General features: G+C 39.8%; 1 protein-coding gene across 4 annotated transcripts in view; it reads left to right on the forward strand.

Annotated features, from left to right (window-relative positions):
- Cntn1 (contactin 1) overlaps positions 1–3,503 on the forward strand; it is a 293,714-nt gene extending 290,211 nt beyond the window's left edge. For all 4 annotated transcript variants that reach the window (XM_029469977.1, XM_021183311.2, XM_029469976.1 and 1 more), the window contains one exon: positions 1,050–3,503. In XM_029469977.1, coding sequence (XP_029325837.1) covers positions 1,050–1,126 — 77 coding nt within the window. In that variant the 3' untranslated portion in view covers positions 1,127–3,503. The remainder of the gene's footprint in view (positions 1–1,049) is intronic.
- The last annotated feature ends 15,135 nt before the right edge of the window (positions 3,504–18,638 follow it).

Below are 18,638 nucleotides of genomic sequence, written 5' to 3' on the forward strand. Positions count from 1 at the left end.
TTATAATTTTAGAAAAAAAAAAAAAAAGTAAAAAAAAAAAAAAAAAAAAAAAAAAAAAAAAAAAGCACAGAAGTCCTCAACGTGGATCATGTTAAATTATATCGAACACAGAAAACTACATACTTAGGAAATTCTCTGCTATCAAGTAGTGTGTATGCTAATTTTAAATAAAGATTTAATTTATTATTCCCCTGTATAATTGTCTTGCCAAGAAAGACGCAGCAACAGGATCCTTCTGCACGTTTATTGGGAGAGCTTGATTGCAGAGGTAAAGAGAGACCCCAAGCCCAGAACTGGTGCTGCTTATATAGGCCTAGGAGAGGCGTGTCTCACACCCGGATTGGTTGTGCTTGGGTTATGCTTACCACCTCATTTGCATGCCTACATCTGATTGGTTAACTTGTCTCTCATCTGATTGGTTAACTTGTCTCTCATCTGATTGGTTAACTTGTCTCTCATCTGATTGGTTAAGTTTGGTTAATTCTCAAAACCTCATCTTGGCAAAAAAAAACTTTACTGCCTATGTATACTTGGTGGCCAGTGGAAGCCAGTGCCACCCTGCAAGGGCACATGTGGCTTCCCACATAATTGAATAAAATAACATATGGATGTGACATAAGTGTTTACCATGCAGAAAAGTGAAAAGTTAAATCAAAATCTGCAAGAATACAGAAACCACTTTATGTGGGATAGGTGCCATCTGTGTCCTCACATATGACATCTGATTTTTATTTGTTTGTGCTACTTCTTGACTTTTCACCTTCTCATGTAACTCTGAGACTTCTGGTTCACGGGGACCATATTAGTATTCCAATGTTTTTATTTCATGGTTTATTTAAGCAGAATGGAGACATAATGTGTTCTCACACACAAAATCTTTGATAAAATGTTCGTATTTTTTATCATATCACTAAATAAGAAATTCCTTTTGTACGAAGGAACTTTGGATTTTTCAGGTCAGTATGATCCGGCCTTCTCAGAACAGACTGGCTAGGCAACAATTAGTGTCACTGGTGAAATTATGAACATGTTCTTGGTTTGCTTTGTAGGCGTGTCCACGCTGTCTTCGAGCCTCCTCAGCTTGCTCCTGCCCTCCCTTGGCTTTCTTGTCTACTCGGAATTCTGAATGTTGCGGCATTGGCTGTTTTCATCCCTGCTCAGAGGATGCTCTTCATCATGGGATGACTGTAATTCCTTCTAATCCCTGCGGCTCCATCCTAAGACAAACAAATTAGACTCTAACAAGCTATTCAACTGATTTCCCAACACGTTATGACTGAGGCATTCAGGAACCCCTTCATCCAAAAAGAATAACTTTCAAATGGAAATAAAGTGATTTTTAACTCGTTCCAATATGCCTTATAAACCATTTAACCTGATTCTGTGAAAGTTGCATGATTTAAATCAATGGACAAGTTACAGTGTTCAATTCAATACCATAGGCTCTAGAGTGAAGGTATGCTCACCATACACAGGTGCTTTACATGTATGACAAGTTGTGAAATATAATAGAGATTGAAATGTGGATTGTATGTGGTATGTGTTCGAGTAATGCAGTCTCTTGTATTAGCCTATATGTTTGGGTTCCTGCCTATTTTTGAAAGACCCTCATCATTCATTATATTTTGAGTTTTCCATAAAATTAAAACAAAAAAATAGAAAAAAAATCATTTTGACGTAAACACCATTACCAAGTCACTTTACTGAATGAGTTGGAAGTTTTTGACTATGAAAACCAAATTATAGAACTTACTATTATCAGTATTCTTATTTTTGATGTAATTTTCTACATATTTGCTTTTCAGAATCCCTAATACTCTTCCATTAGTTTTCTAATGCTGATGTTCCCATGCCATGTGAGGATTTTTTTTTTTTTACTTTTGTATTCTAATCTGAAACTGTTTTGTGCTTTTCTTCTCATCAATGTCAAACCACAGAAGCTGCAGCGCATCTGCAACATTGTCTACTGCTGTGTTTATTCATGTGTGGAATGACAGGTTTGGGGAAGTAGAGTGCTTTCATTTATACTGCAATGCGATCGTCTTTATCCGGCTAGAAACAAGTGACAGTAAAGTATCAGAATCTCTGAATGTTCTCATTGTTCTGGTTTTGTGCTTCATGCCTAAGGATAAACTCTCTTTACAAGAAGGTGTAGAATCAAGAATTCATATGCAGGTTTGGAAAAGGCTACAGAATTCCATATCAAGAAGTTTAAAGCTCATTTCCCATTTCAATGCAATACTGAAAACTGGCTAAAAATACCAAATCAGAATGTTGCTAGTGGTCCTATGAAGAATATGCAAAGCTGGGAGGCAGGCGAGGTCGACAGTGTCCTGCGCGAGGATGTCTCCCAAGTGTTGTTGTGGAGGAATCTGTGAGATGTGAAAGGGAAACCTGTGTTTCCTCATTGTCCATGGTGTGCCCAGAGATGTGTCTGAGTGTGGGTGTGGAAGAACTCGGGTAATAAAGAATTAGCTGGCTCCTGAAGCAGTGCAAGGTTTGGTTCCTTGAGAAATCTAATCCTATTTTATTAGCACAATCTTGCTGGCTAATTAGAGACAGAGTTTATCTTTTTAGAAAAGATACCCTATAGGTCCATAAAGAATATTTACAGGAAGCAAAAATAGATCTATTAATATGTTACCCCTATCTTTAATTTGTATAATTTTTGTATTATATATGTAAAGGTTTAAAGTCCTCATTATGAAAATATCAATAAATATTTCATTAATTTACACTTAACACTTTGTTATACAAATGAAACTTTTTAAATCGGTAAAACAGATGCTCTCCCAGTAGAAGCATGTCAACAAACCATTGCCAGATTTCATAAAATATTTAATGATTTGAAAAAGAAGAAAATGACTTCATACTTTAGGGAGATGAACACTCTGTAAGCTTTCTGTACAAACGTTGTGTTTTCCTTGTTATATTCGGGGGTTTTCCTCTTGCGATGTGACCCATGTTGGGCATTTTTGTATCATCAATAACAACTACATCTTTTGCCAAATGCATGCCTGCCTTTTACGTTCTAATATGTGGTAATAAAGACCAAAACTGGCTAGATTTTGCATGAAAATGGTTCTGAAAGATAAGAAAACAGACTTTGAAGGTTGTTTAGTTTAAATATGTGGCAGATAGACTCAACTCTCTCATGCACAAATGACTTCTGCTTTTCATTTCCTCATATAATTGTACAGATGTGACTGGGACCATCAGTTTTAAACTGTTGTCAAGCTAACCAATGTATCACATGCTTTAAGATGCAAGATTCTTAATTAAACTTTATATAGCTATAGACACATCTGTTGTTTCTTTGTATTTCAGGAAAGGTAATAGTAGTTTCATTTGATACTGATAAATAACGAATTGATTTTTTTAGTTATTTTTTATCATTTTTTTCAATGGAGTAGTATAGGACTGTCGTTTGTCCTTTTTATGAATGAATACAAATTATAAAGAAATAAATGTCTTACTGTTGCCCAAAAAGTAACTGTCCCTTCAATTTACCTGAAGTTTATATTTGTTTTCTGTTTGTATGTTTGTATGGTTTTGGTTTTGTTGGTTTGGTTTGGTTTAGAAAGTTTTTATGAGCATGGAGTCAAGGAGTAGATTCTCCTGGGTATAAAAATTCAGAGTTGGACGAGTTCAGCATACAAAGGCTACACAGGGCTTGGAGATAATGGCTGAGTTAACACTGCTTACGACACCTTTATCATGCATCTTGCTGATGCTATAACTCCAGTTCCAGGGATCTGATGTTCTCTCTCAACTCCATGGGCACGTGCATGCATGTGGATAAACATAACTTAGCCAGGCACATGCACATAGAAATAATAATAATACAAAATTTAAGCATCTAAAATAGCAAAACAAAACTACACCCAGAAACAGACAGTCACACCCTGGAAACACTGGTGAGTACCACTCAATCTGCAGCTAGACACTAGAGCAGAATGCTAGATGCCACCCCCTCAAAATGTCTGTTTAATATTGAGTAAGCTGAACACCATGAAGGAATTTGTGTAAATATATTAATGTAAAGGCAATGAGTCTGAAACAGACAAAATCTTTTCAGAGTCCTGAGTGAGACCAAGCCTAGGTTTCTGCTTCTTGAATTTCCTTTGCCTTTTTTGTTGAGTTCCTGCTGATATTTCATTCTCTGTCACTCCAACCTCCCTTCCTGGTTCATGCAGCTTGATTTATCCTGGTTTTTTTTTTTTATTTTCTTTTATAAGCCCTACCTTTATTTCTTGACTTCCATTTTAATATTTTAAATGGGTCTTTGAGTTTCAACTGACCCCACTTGACATGGTTTCAGGCTTTGGAAAACCAGAGCTTCTTTCTGTGAGGCTGGGTTCCATGCTAAAGGTTGTCAAACTGAATGCCTCTCAGGGTCAACTGGAAATTTTGAAAAGATATGATGGATTTCTTTGGGCACTGTCCAGGCTTACCAAGTTAGAATCTTGGAATGCACCTTTTTTTTTTTTTTTTTTTTTTTGAGTGGCATTTGGGAGTGCTGGAGGGAGCTAGGTTAGAAATTAGATTTTCATAATTAATAAAGATTGGTTAACTGAGAGTTTTAACTAAATCAAGGCACTGTTCAACATTTTGCACAAATAATTTAAATACTACTTCAGAAAAATCCCATTTTTATCATATTCCACAAAAAAGTTGATTTGTTCATAAATATTCTTACCCCTTTTTGTCAAAAATGCTACCTTTTCATGTAACAAAGCACTTTTTAATTTGTTTGGCTTAGATTCCAGTCAAAAGAATGCCCTCTGATTTATTTTCTAAAGAAATGAAGTTATTTTTGTATTTTCTGTTATCTTTTTATTTCCTCCATATGTTTTTTAAAAATTAATTTATAGTACCTAATATTCCAAGAATATAATTTTCTGGAGAGTGCTAATTTAAGACATTGATACACGTGCTCCTGCCCCTGACTCTGCTTTTTTTCCCCCTAGATAGAAACAAGATAATTTTTAATGAGTTCACTTTCTAAATTAGCTTGTACAAACCCAAGATTAGATTTTTACATTAGCTTCTTTTAAAGACAGAATTTTCCACCTTGGTTTCTAGAAATAAACGTGATGCTCTGGGTAATTCATGTCAGGTGCTTCAGTACTCTTATCCATTGGCTATTACAGTTCAGTCACGATGGCCCTTGGGCGAAGTTGTGAGTGAACAGACAAGGCCTCCATCTGTCTTTGCCTCACTGGCTTCCATGGAGAGCCACACCTTGCAGGCAATGCTCACAGGTACCATCCTTTCTTTCTGTCGCTTCCTTGTACTGCCATCTATTGTATCATAACTCTGGAAGCTGAGCTAACTGTTTGCCTTGGGGAGGAGGTCAAGGTAGATCTGGTCCTTTCTCCTTCTCAAATGTAAAGTGAAGTGCAAAGTGAAAAAGACTGGCTGGGTTCATTTATATGCCATTCCAGAAAAAGCAGAACTCTGGGTACAGAAAACATATCAGTTGCCAGGGTTTGGGTAATAATGAGGGCCTTATAGCCCAAGAGCTACATTAAAGATGGAGGAGGAGGAAGAGGAGGAGAAGGAAGAGGAGGAGGAGGAAGAGGAATCTGTAGCCGAATTTTCCCCTGTTTAATAAAGACGACAAGAAGCCAATCACTGGTCGAGGAGGACGAAAGCTTCCGGTTAGAGAGAGGAAGAGGGAAGGCAGGAGGAGGGACTTCTTTTCGGGAGAACTGTGAGAGCAAAGCAGACAAGATGTAGGCAGGGGACTGAGAGTTCTGGTGGCGGAACCCACCACTGGAAGATTTCTAACATAGAAGAGTTGATGAATTTAGGATAATAGATTCCATGCCTAGCGGTTGTGTGATCTGTTGATTCTAAACTAAGATTGTCGGATGTATTCCATTCTGCAAGGATTCAACTGAGCTCCAGTGAAAGGTAACCGTTGGCAGAGCATGGGTTTGCGAGAGTGTGCCCCCTCCCGACCCCCCACCAGCTAGCTGCAGAAGTTAGATAACTGGGAATGTGAGCGAACTGTGAGAAGTTGGGCGGATGCTGCATGCGGTTAGCCTTGGGGGTGGGGAGACCCCAGGGGCCAGAGAGTAGCCAGCGAAATAGCGTGGGTTGGTTATTTTAATTATTACATGAAACAGGAGACGCCATATGAATCTACACATTTGAGACAAAACTCAAAATTGTTAGCAAAATGGTAAGTTTTACTATGTGCACTTTTAAACTTTTAAGCCCAGGGAGTGGAAAGATGGCTCAGCTGTTAAAAGTAGACACTGTTCTTGCAGAGGCCCCAACTTCAGTTTCCAGCACTCTGGAGGTAACTTCAGCTTCAGGGACTCAGATTCTCTCCTCAGGACACATCACTCATGTGCGGAGACCCACAGATGCCCCCTCTCACACACAGTTAAACTTTAAAATAACATATAACAACCAAATAGTACAAAACAAGATACAATAAGACAAGGCCTTGTCGGGTCGTATAAAGTTAGGACAAGCCAAACCAATAGGAGGAAAGGAGTCCCAAGATCAAGCAAGAGTCAGAAACACATCCGTGCCTACTGTTCAGAGTCCCACAAGAACACCAAGATAGTAGCCATAAGGTTTATCCAGAGGACCCTGTATAGACCCATGCAGGGCCGTTGCTGGCTACTCCAGTCTCTGTGAGCCCTGCCAGTTCATTTGGTGGGCTATATTCTGCTCGTGTCTTCCATCCCTTCTGACTCCAGTTTAAACAAGGAACATAACGTTCTGAGGTGTCTTTCCTCCTTTGCATAGTAGAAATAATCCTCCTTAATCATTCCAGGATCTTTCCGTTCCAAGTGATCATCAAATAAGTCCAAGAACAAAACGCTTCTGTTGACTTAAGTGACAAATTGTTTAGGTGCTGATGTCTGGGAAGTCTCCCCCCAGCTCCCCAACTCCCCCCCCCCGCCCCCTAGTATGGAACTCTGACATGCTGGTTCAGTGTCAGGACTCAGCAGTGATAACAATTTCAAGCCCAGAACCTCCTCATTTCTGATGTAAAGAAGCCGAGCTCCCTCTTTCTGGTTTAGCAAACTATCATTCCTGCTTGAGGATACCACCAGAAGGTTGGTGTGTTTTCATTAAGCCATCCTGGTTCTCCTGACCACAGTTCTGTGTGGCTGTCCAGTTGCAAAGCACTACAACTGAAATCCCCTCCAGGGTCACATGGAATGGAGAAAGAGTGGTTTTAGCTAAAATCATGCAGGTGGCACCTTTGGCCTTGAGATACCCTCCCACCAGCATCAAATTTTAAGTAAGGAGTAAGAAATACTGCAATGGCACCACAACCTTTCAGGGGACTTCCGAACTTCACTGTGAAGCACTATCAGCCTCGACAGTGCCCCAGCTAGTTACAGGGAAATGATTTGTTGAAATGTTGAGGGCATGCACACCATTTCATAGGGCTATGTTAACTGCTTCCTCAATACAACCAGGAGATATCAGTAGCATGTAGCAATAGATATCAACTGCTCACACAGTGATTTCTCTGGCAGACCTGGCCTTCTCTATGTTTGATCCTTGCCTGTCTGCTGTTAGAGTTGCCTGCTGATGGGAGAGAAAACTGACCCTGCTCCACTGTTTCCCCCCTTCCTCCATATGGGAAGTTCCAATGAAGTCCTGGTGTGTCTTCAAGGCTATGCTAATAGTACAAGTGGACACATGTATGTCCTCTGTCAAGCCTTTGTTTGCTGAAAAGATGCCAGTGTCCCACTGACCAAATGGAGTCATGTTATAGCCCCAGGGCCCAGAGGGAGTCACACACATGGATGGGTGCTTTAAAACTGTGAGCAAGGGAAAGAATGGGAGCCATAGCAAAGAACTGAAGTCAGGTGGTCCAAATTACAGAAGACACCATATTGCCATCGAAATAGAAACAAACAAACAAAAACCCTTCAATTTACACTATAGTACAATGCTTACCATGTGGATTTCTTTTTTTATTTATTTCTTGGAACATTTATTTGGTCATAGATTCTGTATTGTTTATTATTGATATTCATAGGCAAAGTGGAAACACTATACACAATTGTGGGAGCTGAAGGGATGCCTGAGTGATAAAGACTACACATTGCTTTTATAGAGGACAGTACCTTTCTGGCCTCTGTAAGCACCCACACTCAGATGTCTATACCTACACAGACACACAAAATACATACACATGCATGAATGTGCACACATATCCATACACACACACAATCTGTGTTTGAATAAAGTACATTTCATATTAAAAATATAAAACAAGATAGAAATAAATTATGTAAATTCGTTCTAAAAATTCTCCATATTCAGACTATAACTCACCTCTGAGTAGTCGGCATCTGTTTTTTTTTTTTTTTTTTTCCTCAAAAGATAATGCTTTGGGAGTATCAATGCATCTTTTTTGGGAAAGGATGTTTTGACAGCTTTCTAAGGGACTGATACCCACTTCTGACAGTGTTCACTCAGCCTTACCAGGCCTGAAATTAAAGTAACTATGGCCATTCAAGAACATGTCTATGGAAGTTTGTCCCATCCTAGGTCAAACCTAATGCTGTTCCCTCCAGGACAGGCTGGATTTAGTTCTTTAGAAGTGGAGACCGCTGAAAAGTAGCCATCAAAAGCCAACCTGCGCCCCTCCCTCCCCCTTTTAGAACTACACCTCTGTGAGAAGCAGGCTGCTCTGTTGTGAGATAGTCAGGCATCCCATGCAGACGGCTGCACTCTGATTTGCTGAGGCTCTGGCTAGGTTTGCTATGAGTAAATAGAGATGCTTGCATTTCTCCAGGAACCAGTCAAGTCTTCCGAGGACCACACCCTGGCTCAGACTTGACTGGAGTCTAAGGAAAGACCTTGAGCAACAGAAAAAGTCATAACTGGAAAGCAGTCCTAGATTCCTGACCCTCAGCAGTCTTGTTAGATAGGAAGTCTTTGTTATTTTAAACCTTTATGTTTGGAAGTAATTAACATATAAGGACAACTGCATGGCTTACAAGTGAAGACACTGAACAACTCCTTTAAAAGAATTTTAAGGAGATTGAACCAGAGGCTCTGGAAATAGGGTGGAGGGAAAGGAAAGATAAATTTCTACTTCCTCTCTCTGCAATAAATTTCCATTTTTGGAAATTAGGGTATTTCCCCTTTCCCATTAATATCACAAATAGAAGGGCAGTTGGGGCCACCCTGATCCCAGTAACCAGTATCTGCTGCTTCTCCCATGCACAGAGACAGTGAACCCTATTGCAGCCATTGCTATGGTGACAGCACACCCTATTCCTGCTGTTGCTGTGGAGACAGACAGCTCTATCATTGCTGCTTCCTTGCTCCTGTGACAGAGGGCATGGACCCAATTCCCATGCAACAGGAATCCATGAACTCCTTAGAGCCAAGGAGAAAAACAGGTGTTATAGGCTTGAAATCAGTCAGATGTCAGTCATCGTTTAATTTCATTAAAAGGCTGGCTCTGGAGGCAAAGCTGCTGCTTCTCGGAAATCTAAACACGTTATACTTATGCTGCTCTCAAAGAGCCCTTGTTCAGAGAGGATGCGGCCCTTCTGTCCCTGTGAGAAAAAGAGAGAAAGGTCACAGAGCAGAACGAGAGTATGCACACCTTGTCCCTAAAGACAGAAAGAAAACACATTGTTAAGAGTAGAAATTTGTACTGACTGGTTTTGTGTGTCAACTTGACACAAGCTGGAGTTATCACAGAGAAGGGAGCCTCCCTTAAGGAAATGCCTCCATGAGATCCAGCTGTAAGGCATTTTCTCAATTAGTGATCAAGGGTGGGAAGGCCCATTGTGAGTGGGACCATCCCTGGGCTGATAGTCCTGGGTTTGATAAGCAAGCAAGCATGCTGAGCAAGCCAGGGGAAGCAAGCCAGTAAGTGACATCCCTCCATGACCTCTGCATCAGATCCTGCTTCCTGACCTGCTTGAGTTCCAGTCCTGACTTCCTTTGGTGATGAACAGCAATGTGGAAAGTGTAAGCTGAATAAACCCTTTCCTCCCCAGCTTGCTTCTTGGTCATGATGTTTTGTGCAGGAATAGAAACCCTGACTAAGACAAAATTGTATCCATAAGAACAGATGTGATGGGGAGGTTTTCTCAACAACCTTCCCCAAAACAAGACTCTGCCATTGCTCTTCCCATAGAATAAGAATGGTTGTGGGAGGAACTGCTAATTGGTCCCCTGGGCTGGGACCAAGGCTTTCCCAGTCCTTTGCTCTGACTAGGATATGAGTCTGATCTGATACCCACTGTCTTCCCAGTGCTGGGTGTTTTTGTTCTTTTATCCCACCTTTCTGTATATTTAATACACTCATTTGAAACTAAAAGCATGGCTGTGGTGGGGCATTCATGAAGGGAATTCATGAGGTATCTTTCCTGGTTTGAAAGGAGCAAATGTCTCAGGGTTCTACAAGTTGCCTCTGGAACATAGAGAATGATCAGGTGAAGACCTGTGAGCTGTGTTCCACAAGCTGAACAGCTTTGGGACAGCACCAGGTAGCTTATGCACTGCAAGCAGCAGGAGAGATGCTGTGGTCCCCTGAGGCTCAGCTGATCCCTTAGCGGAAGGTAACAGAGCATTGAGCCAAGAAAATGGTCATTTGGCAAAAGGGGGTTAGGTAGACTTGCAGAGCCAGCTGCCACGGTTACATTGTCAAGCCTGTATCCTTGGTGACTAAGCACATACTTAAAAGAATTCATCAGAGAACTCCTAGGTCTCTGAAGTCCATACAAGAGAGGAAAGGAGACCGCCAAGGCCGTGAATCTTTATTCTGCAGTAATGGGGCCAACTTGAGACTGAGACCTGGGATGGGGATGAAGCCATCAAGGAATGGAGGGATGAGAGTGAAGCTCCCTTCACTGAGTGTCAGCCTCTTGTGCAAAGAACCATAGAGCAACAAGGGAATGTCAGAGCTCAGAGGGTATGAGAGAGGGCTTTATGCTAGCTATCCAGAGTTCTGCAGAGGCCCTGACTTATGTTTTAATATTGTGTGTATGAATATGTGTGTTTGTGTATATATTTATATGTGTGTGTTGTGTGAATGTGTTTGTATATCCTCATGTGTGTACAGGTGCCCAAGGAGGCCAAAAGAAAGCATCAGGTTGGGTCAATTATCTAATGTAAACAACATCAGTATTACACTAGATGCAGAGCAGTCTTCTACATATGTTACTGTCTCCATGGACCCTGCCACTGACAATAGGATCCAGAACTGAAGCAGCATCTCTGATACTATGCGTGCACAAGTTGGGCCAATCAATATCGTTATGTTGAAACTATCTGTGAAAGGGTGCTAGGACACACACCCTACTGATGATCCATAGTCAGTTGCCCGTAGCAGTACTGAAATGATTGTGTGCATAAGATTAAAACATAAGTCAGTAATTATACAGTGCTTATTGGGGTGGCTGATGACTCAATGTGCCTCCCTTTAGAGGCACAAATCTGAAATAGGTTAATTAAATGTAAGTATTCCTGCTGCTTACAGGCAACTTCTTAGCACTCTGTTAATGACTGAGACAGACAACCCAGCTGCTGACTGGATGATTGACAGATGACACCACCTGGGGAGCTGGGCAAGTGGATTGTGGCAAGCCTACCTCTGCATGAACATTGTGGGAAAAGAATTCACTTCCCAGAAACCCACATTCACTGCCTTTCTTAGGCAGGAGCACCATGTAAATAAGGGATGGATTAGTCAATCCTACAGGAACTGTGGCAGATGCTTGTGTATATAGAAAGCATGCTTGCCCTCTAGAAGAACCTGGTTGGTGCCTCTCCTGTGGTTGCTAGTGATCCAATAGCCCTTTTTGTCTTATTTGCTGATTTGCTGTCATGATGGAAAGGCCAAGCCAGAGGCATTATGGTGGTAGAGTGACCACACCCTCACTGAGCTGAATACTATGGTATGGTGGATACTAGAGAAGAGGATAGCTAGAGTTATAGTAATCCAAAATCATTTTAACATACTTGAGGACTTATGTTTTAATATTGTGTGTATGAATATGTGTGTTTGTGTATATATTTATATGTGTGTGTTGTGTGAGTGTGTTTGTATATCCTCATGTGTGTACAGGTGCCCAAGGAGGCCAAAAGAAAGCATCAGTCTCCTGGAGACAGTTATGAACTTCTCAATGTGGGGGCCAGGAAACAAACTCAAGTTCTCTAAGAAATCAGTTCATACTCTTAAACCATGACCTGTGTTTCCAGCCTAGGAGTTTTTTCTTATTAGCTTCTACATGCCCCTGAGTTGCCAGGAAAATTACATATTCTACCCATGAAGTTATCTACATACAGCTAACAAGGATTTCCAAATAAAGCTATATTACATGCCAAGTGGTCAAGAAAAAAAGTCCAAAATTGGATAAAATTACTTCACAAAGTTTTAATCTCTACCACCACTAAGTGAAACAATCTATTATAGCATTTTTTTTAAATGATGGGTCATGAAAATGGCTATTGACTACCAGAAACTAAATAAAGAAACTTCTTTACTCTCGGTGGCTTTCCTAGTGGCTGTCACCTCGGTAAAGAAATGCAGCAGCACACGGGTACCCATTGTGCTAGCATAGATCTGGCAAATGCTTTCCTTATCACAGCTTCCTCCATGAATGATGGAACCAGTTTTGCCTTTATCTGGCAAGGGCAACAATATACCATCAAGGGGAGACTAAGGTCATGTGTATAATGCTAGAACCTAAGATCATAGCGCTCAGGGGACAGAGGTAGAAAGATCAGAGGTTCAAGACTAGCTTGTGCAACAAACATAATGAAAACTATCTCAGGAACAAACATAAACAATAACCACAACAGAGTTCTTCCATTTAATAACTGTTCGTCTCCTTATAGACATTACAAGTGGTCATAAGTTTGGTGCCTTAAAATAATACACATTTGTTCACTGGCAGTTTTGGAGTGCAGAAATCTTAAATCATTATCACCGAATTACTTCTAGGTTCAAGGCATGTCCAAAGCTATCTGTCCTCTAGAAGATCTGAGGAGTTGACAGAATCACCAGCTCATGGCCACACCCCTACAAGCTCTTACCTTGATATCCATAGTCAACTTCACTATTCTATTTCCCCTTTGAGAAGTTCCCCATTACATTGGGAGCCAAGCATGGTAAATATAAAATCCCCATCTCAATGCACTTAATTGTATTTGCAAAGTCTCTCTCTGCCATATAATTAAATATTTGCTGGTTTCATAGGTTATTATAGAATCAGTGTCATAGGATTATGGAACATTCTACCAAAAACAACTTCTTCTAAAAGTTCTCTTTTCGGAATCTCAATAATCTAACTCTCACAAGGGATTTAATTTTTTTCCATGATTAATTAGACCTATGTGGATATTCTGTTGTATAAATTACTTGCTAAGATCTTCAGTCTTGGTACAATGTTTCCTGGAGGTGTGAGTTTACAAATGGCTTGTGCCTCTCTACCTATTTCCTTCTAACTGAAATATTCTTGTCTGCTTAGGACCATAAGACTCAAAAACTAAATCAAGCCCAGAAAGCCATTAAACTTTGTAAGACTCACAATGCTGTTCCTACAGTTATGTAGATAGCAGCACTTGTAGGGAGACAGGAGAACCTCGGCACCTGGTTGAGTTGCTTTAAAGTCATTGCAGTGCCCAGGGACGTAGCTCACACAACTCATCAGTGCTGAGGTGGGCCGTTTGGTGTTTGTTTTGGTTGGTTTCAATGACAGCATGTCACAGATGAGAAACACCGAAGTAGGGATGTTTACCTGAAGAACTGGACTGATTGCCCTCATCTGATTCAGGAGAACTCATCCATATTGTGGGCAGTACCTCCTAGTAGTGGCCCAGATAAAAAGAGTGTAGGATCAGGAAGGTTAGGCTTTATCCCCTCTTGCCACTGATTTAATTTATGCTCCTGCTCCTGCTGCTCCTGCTGCTGCTGCTGCTGCTGCTGCCACCACCACCATGACAACCGCTTTCATAGCCATCAGAACCAGCATTCCCTGGCTTCCTTCACAGACTCATGTTTCAGGCACTAGATCAGAACTACAGAGGCACCCAATCTTGTGGGTGGAAAAATTATCAGGTAGTCAGCTGCCCAGTGAGAGACAGCTACTGTGCTGTGTGGGGCTTACTATGACTGTTGATGCGCTCAGCCTCAAGACTCACACAAAGTCTGGTTTCTTGGCACTCAGGTGTGGACAACTAGTGTTACTATTTAACACAGGTTGACCTAATAGTTCCTTATAACTCTCCTTTCTCTCCTTTCCTCCTCCTCCTCTACCCCTTCTTCTCCCTCTGTTCTCCATCTTGGTCTGTTTTGGTCTCTGCCTCTCTCTCTCTCTCTGTCTCTCTCTCTCTCTCTCTCTCTCTCTCTCTCACACACACACACACACACACACAAACAAACAGGGGTTCATTGATTCACTACAAGTCTCCTCAGGAAAAAAAATTGTCTTAGGGCTATTAAGTAAATTGGGGAGGAAAGTGTCTATTTGGCGGAAACTTCCACTTTACACTCCATCATTGAAAAGAATTATGGTAGGAACTTAAACAGAGCAGGAACCTGGGGGCAGGAGCTAATAATTCAGAACCCATGGAGGGGTACTTCTCACTGACTTGCTAATCATAGCTTAGGGAGCCTGATTTCTAATAGATGCCAGGACTACCAATCCAGGAATGATGGCATCACCTACAAATGGCTGAACCCTCCCACATCAATCACTAATTATGAAAATGGACTATAGGTTTGCAGACAGCATGGCCTTATGGAGGCTTTTTTTTTTTTTTTTTGCAGTCGAGGTTCCCATCTCTCAAATGACTCTATCCTGTGTCAAGCTGACATAAAAGTAGCTAGCAGACCCACACAATAGTTTGGTACCATTTCTATTTCGCAGCAGAATCAGTGTGTTTAGCACATAAATGTCCCAGCATAATCAAGGAATATCAAAAAATAAAAACATTAGATTTGCTTTTCTTATCTTTAACTTCTCCCAAACATAAATGAAATGAGCTACAAAATCCTGTCCTTTAATATCGTTGCCATGGAATAATTCTATTTACAGTGAAAGCTAATCATTACATTTGTGCCTTCTGACCCTGACTTTCCTAGGGATCTGATCAACCTTTAGTCTCTCCTGCACTCCCCGTCCCTTCTCTACTTCACCAGTATGGAGAATCTGGAAGGAACTAGTTGGTATATTGACATTTCAATTATTTTGATATCATTGTATGACATATTAAAACCATTTCTAGATTCGTAACAAGTGGCTTCTTTTTGGTAGGTGCCTCATCTGTTCACTGGGAGGATACAAGGTTGCAGTCTAAAGCCACTATAGATACTTTCTTCGATTTGTTCCAACTTGACTTTCCCACTAATGCTTGCCATATCATCCAGTTCCTTGTACTATACCTTGGTTTATAACATAACTTCCTGTCCATCTTTTGCTTATACTTCTGTGAGCAATTTGTTTAGAATAATCCATTGGCATCTTTCTAAAGCACCTGTGCCATTGGCTTTTGGTTTTCTTCAGCATCCCTTCCCCCCCCCTTAAAATTAAATCCATCATCTTACAGTAGGTTCTTATTGATTTAAACTTGTTCTACCTTGATAGCATTGAGATTTGACCAGAAATGGTACACAATTTAGGATGCTTATAATGGTAAGCAATAGAAAACACATTCCAAGAAGCATTTACAATCTCATTAAAAGCCCAGATCTTGACATTATTGTTGGTAGCTGCTCAGCAGTATCATTGGTTGCAGAGACTTCCAACATTCTTACTGCTCAAAGTATAATTCCCGTAGAATATTCTGGTTTGAGCTGTGTGGTCAAACCGTAAACCAGCAAGGAGAAAAAGGACATCAACTTTAAATGTCAAAATAATCAACAAAGGTCAGAAGCAGATGGCTCACCACTCAGGTTATAAGAGACATCTTTGAAATAGGAGGACTGGAAGATAACTTTGTTTGTGTGGTGAAATAAGAAATATGGAAAAAGGTGGCAGTTCTCGGAGATGAGGTTATGGTAGGGCGAAATTAAAGCTCCCTCAGAAACCAAAACAAAACACCCAGCTTGCCTGACTCACAAAACAGCCAAGAGACAAGCTATAACATTGTTCATAAATAAATAGAAATGTTAGCAAAAGCAGGCACGGCCAAATAAAAGTTCACGAATTTTTCCAACACACATGTCATGGCCTCATAGAAGTACATGAATAAGCCAACGCTTGCCACAGCATTTCTGCTGTTGCAATCCTGCCCTGCCAGCAGCACTCTGAGCCTGTTCTACTCATATGCTAATTTTCCAACATTAATCCAGTCTTGTACTGGTCTCTACTGCTAGATAACCTATTTTCATATATAGTCCATTTGCTTGAGTAATATGCTAATACGGATTTCATGTTGATATCAAGAAGGGTAGTCATGTCTAATTGCCTTTCCTTTTTATACCTATAGTTTCAGTGGCATGCCAATCTTTGCTGCTTCAATTTTCTCAAAGAATTGCATTGTTCCCTTTGATTACTGTAGTCTTTGGACAATCCAAAATAATACTAAACAGTATGGATTTGGCACCTTCTTTTTCATATAAAGATTTAAAAGTTGTCCTTTTGATCAATATTCTAGTTGTATTGCAATGTCTTTGGTATTATTTAGGTTAAATATTTCTTTTTAGTTTCTAATTTTTGACATGTCATTCATATATATGATGTATTATGGTCAAAGTCGCCTCATTTCCTTCTCCCACCCCCTCTTACTCTCATGAATTTTAATTGTCACACAGGGCTCTTGTTTGTCCTTCAGCTCTTACCATCTTTTGCATTCTCTTCTGTGATGTGTTCTGGGTCATGGAGTAGTTGACTGTCTTCTACAGGGTTTTCCACTCACTCTTCATTCTGTACATTTTTGTCAGCATATATGTGCCTTATTATCACTCCTCCATGGAACCCTTTTTTCACAATTTAAAAGTTTCCGTGTCTAAGAACTTTTTTTGGCAAGATGTTTATCTTTCAATAACTTATCAATGCATTTATGTAACAATGTCACTTTAATGAAGCATTAAAATTTGCACTGTCATACATTCATATGTAATTAGGATGATTACAAGAGCCTCATCTTATGTGAAGGCGCTAATGCAGCTCACTTCAGCCATGTGGCCATACAAAACAAAAGCAGAGTTATCTAGATATATTTGTCTTTTGCAGAAATTAGACTCTTATACAATCAGTTTGGCTATGGTTGCTGCCTTGCAGGGGACTACAATAAAAGCAATGCTTTTATAGCACTAAGGTTATAAAGGATGTTTTAAGTATAAGTCATCTTAAAAAAAAAGAGAGAGAGAGAGACTGTCCAAAAAGTTAGAGGCATAGACAGATAGTCGAATTTCCCCCCTAGAATCTTTCCTTGCTGCAGGAAAGATAATCTTTGGGCCAGGACTCAGGCAGTATGCTCAGAGTAAGAAATATTTACATTTGAGTTAATACAAAGCTCAGAGCAGCCTCAGCGAAGCTTATGTGGCTTTTCTTTTGTCTTGCAACCCTACCTAAGGAAGTTCTTGGGACCTCACCTCTCCTTGCCTCTGGAGAATTACTTTTTTTTAAGCTAAAACAACATCATTACAGATCTATCCAGGTGTTGTTCAAAATAAAGTTTAAATTTAATATTTATAAAAGGTCAATGAGGCTGTAAAACTTGTAGAGGCATTATAATCTGGCTTGCCTAATCCATATAGAATCATTATAGATTTAGAAGGTTGTTTGTTCCTTTACATCCTGATAATTGTAAAGAGTTTGCTTCCAGTGAGCTTGTGATCATTGCCTCTAAGTATGGCTAATAGCCTTACATTATGTAAGAAAAAAACTTTTTTTTTGTCTCTGCTTCAATACAAGAAGCTAGAACTTTTAATCTTCCAGTGTACATTGTTTCTTACATAGAAAGTATTTTATTAGCTAATGCCTCTGAAGAGGAAGTTTACTTCAAATCTTTGCTCTTACACAATGAGCTTTAAAGTTCTGGGGAGTAGCTGTTGCTCCAAAAAAGATTCAAAGGCAATATCTTTTAATATTTAGGGTCTTAGTTATCCTAAAAAAAAATTGCGGTAAAAAATTTTAAGAAAGAAAAGATGATTTGCTTACTTCAAATTATTTTAACAAGCTTCCAGAAGATGTTAATTGGCTAAGACCTCACCTTAAGCTCACCACTAGAGGACTTAAGCCTTTGTTAGATGTTATCAAGGGATCAGAAAATTACACACACACACACACACACACACTGCGTTTTGAAAAATAAGGAAAATCAACTGAATATTTTGACATATTGCCTTATCTCTCAATATAATGTGATCTCAAATTTTGTACCTTCTGATTTTTATTGTTATTGTTGTTATGGTTTATTTTGTCTTTATTGGTTTACTTGAGTCTGTAAACAAATGTTGAGACTGATAAGAAAACTCACAAGTCCAGGAATACAATTTCGGAAGCAGATTTTCATTGATACAACGTAAAAATTAAACATATCTTTACTGTTTAGACTTCATATTAGACACTTATTTCTGAAAGTATATTTTGAAAGTATTCTAAAACTAAATACAAGTAATGATTCAGATGATAGGGATAAGTCCAAACTAAAATATGCCGAGCTTATTCAGAACATCC

Source organism: Mus caroli, chromosome 15 (assembly GCF_900094665.2).
Source record: "Mus caroli chromosome 15, CAROLI_EIJ_v1.1, whole genome shotgun sequence".
Classification (NCBI taxonomy): Eukaryota; Metazoa; Chordata; class Mammalia; order Rodentia; family Muridae; genus Mus; species Mus caroli.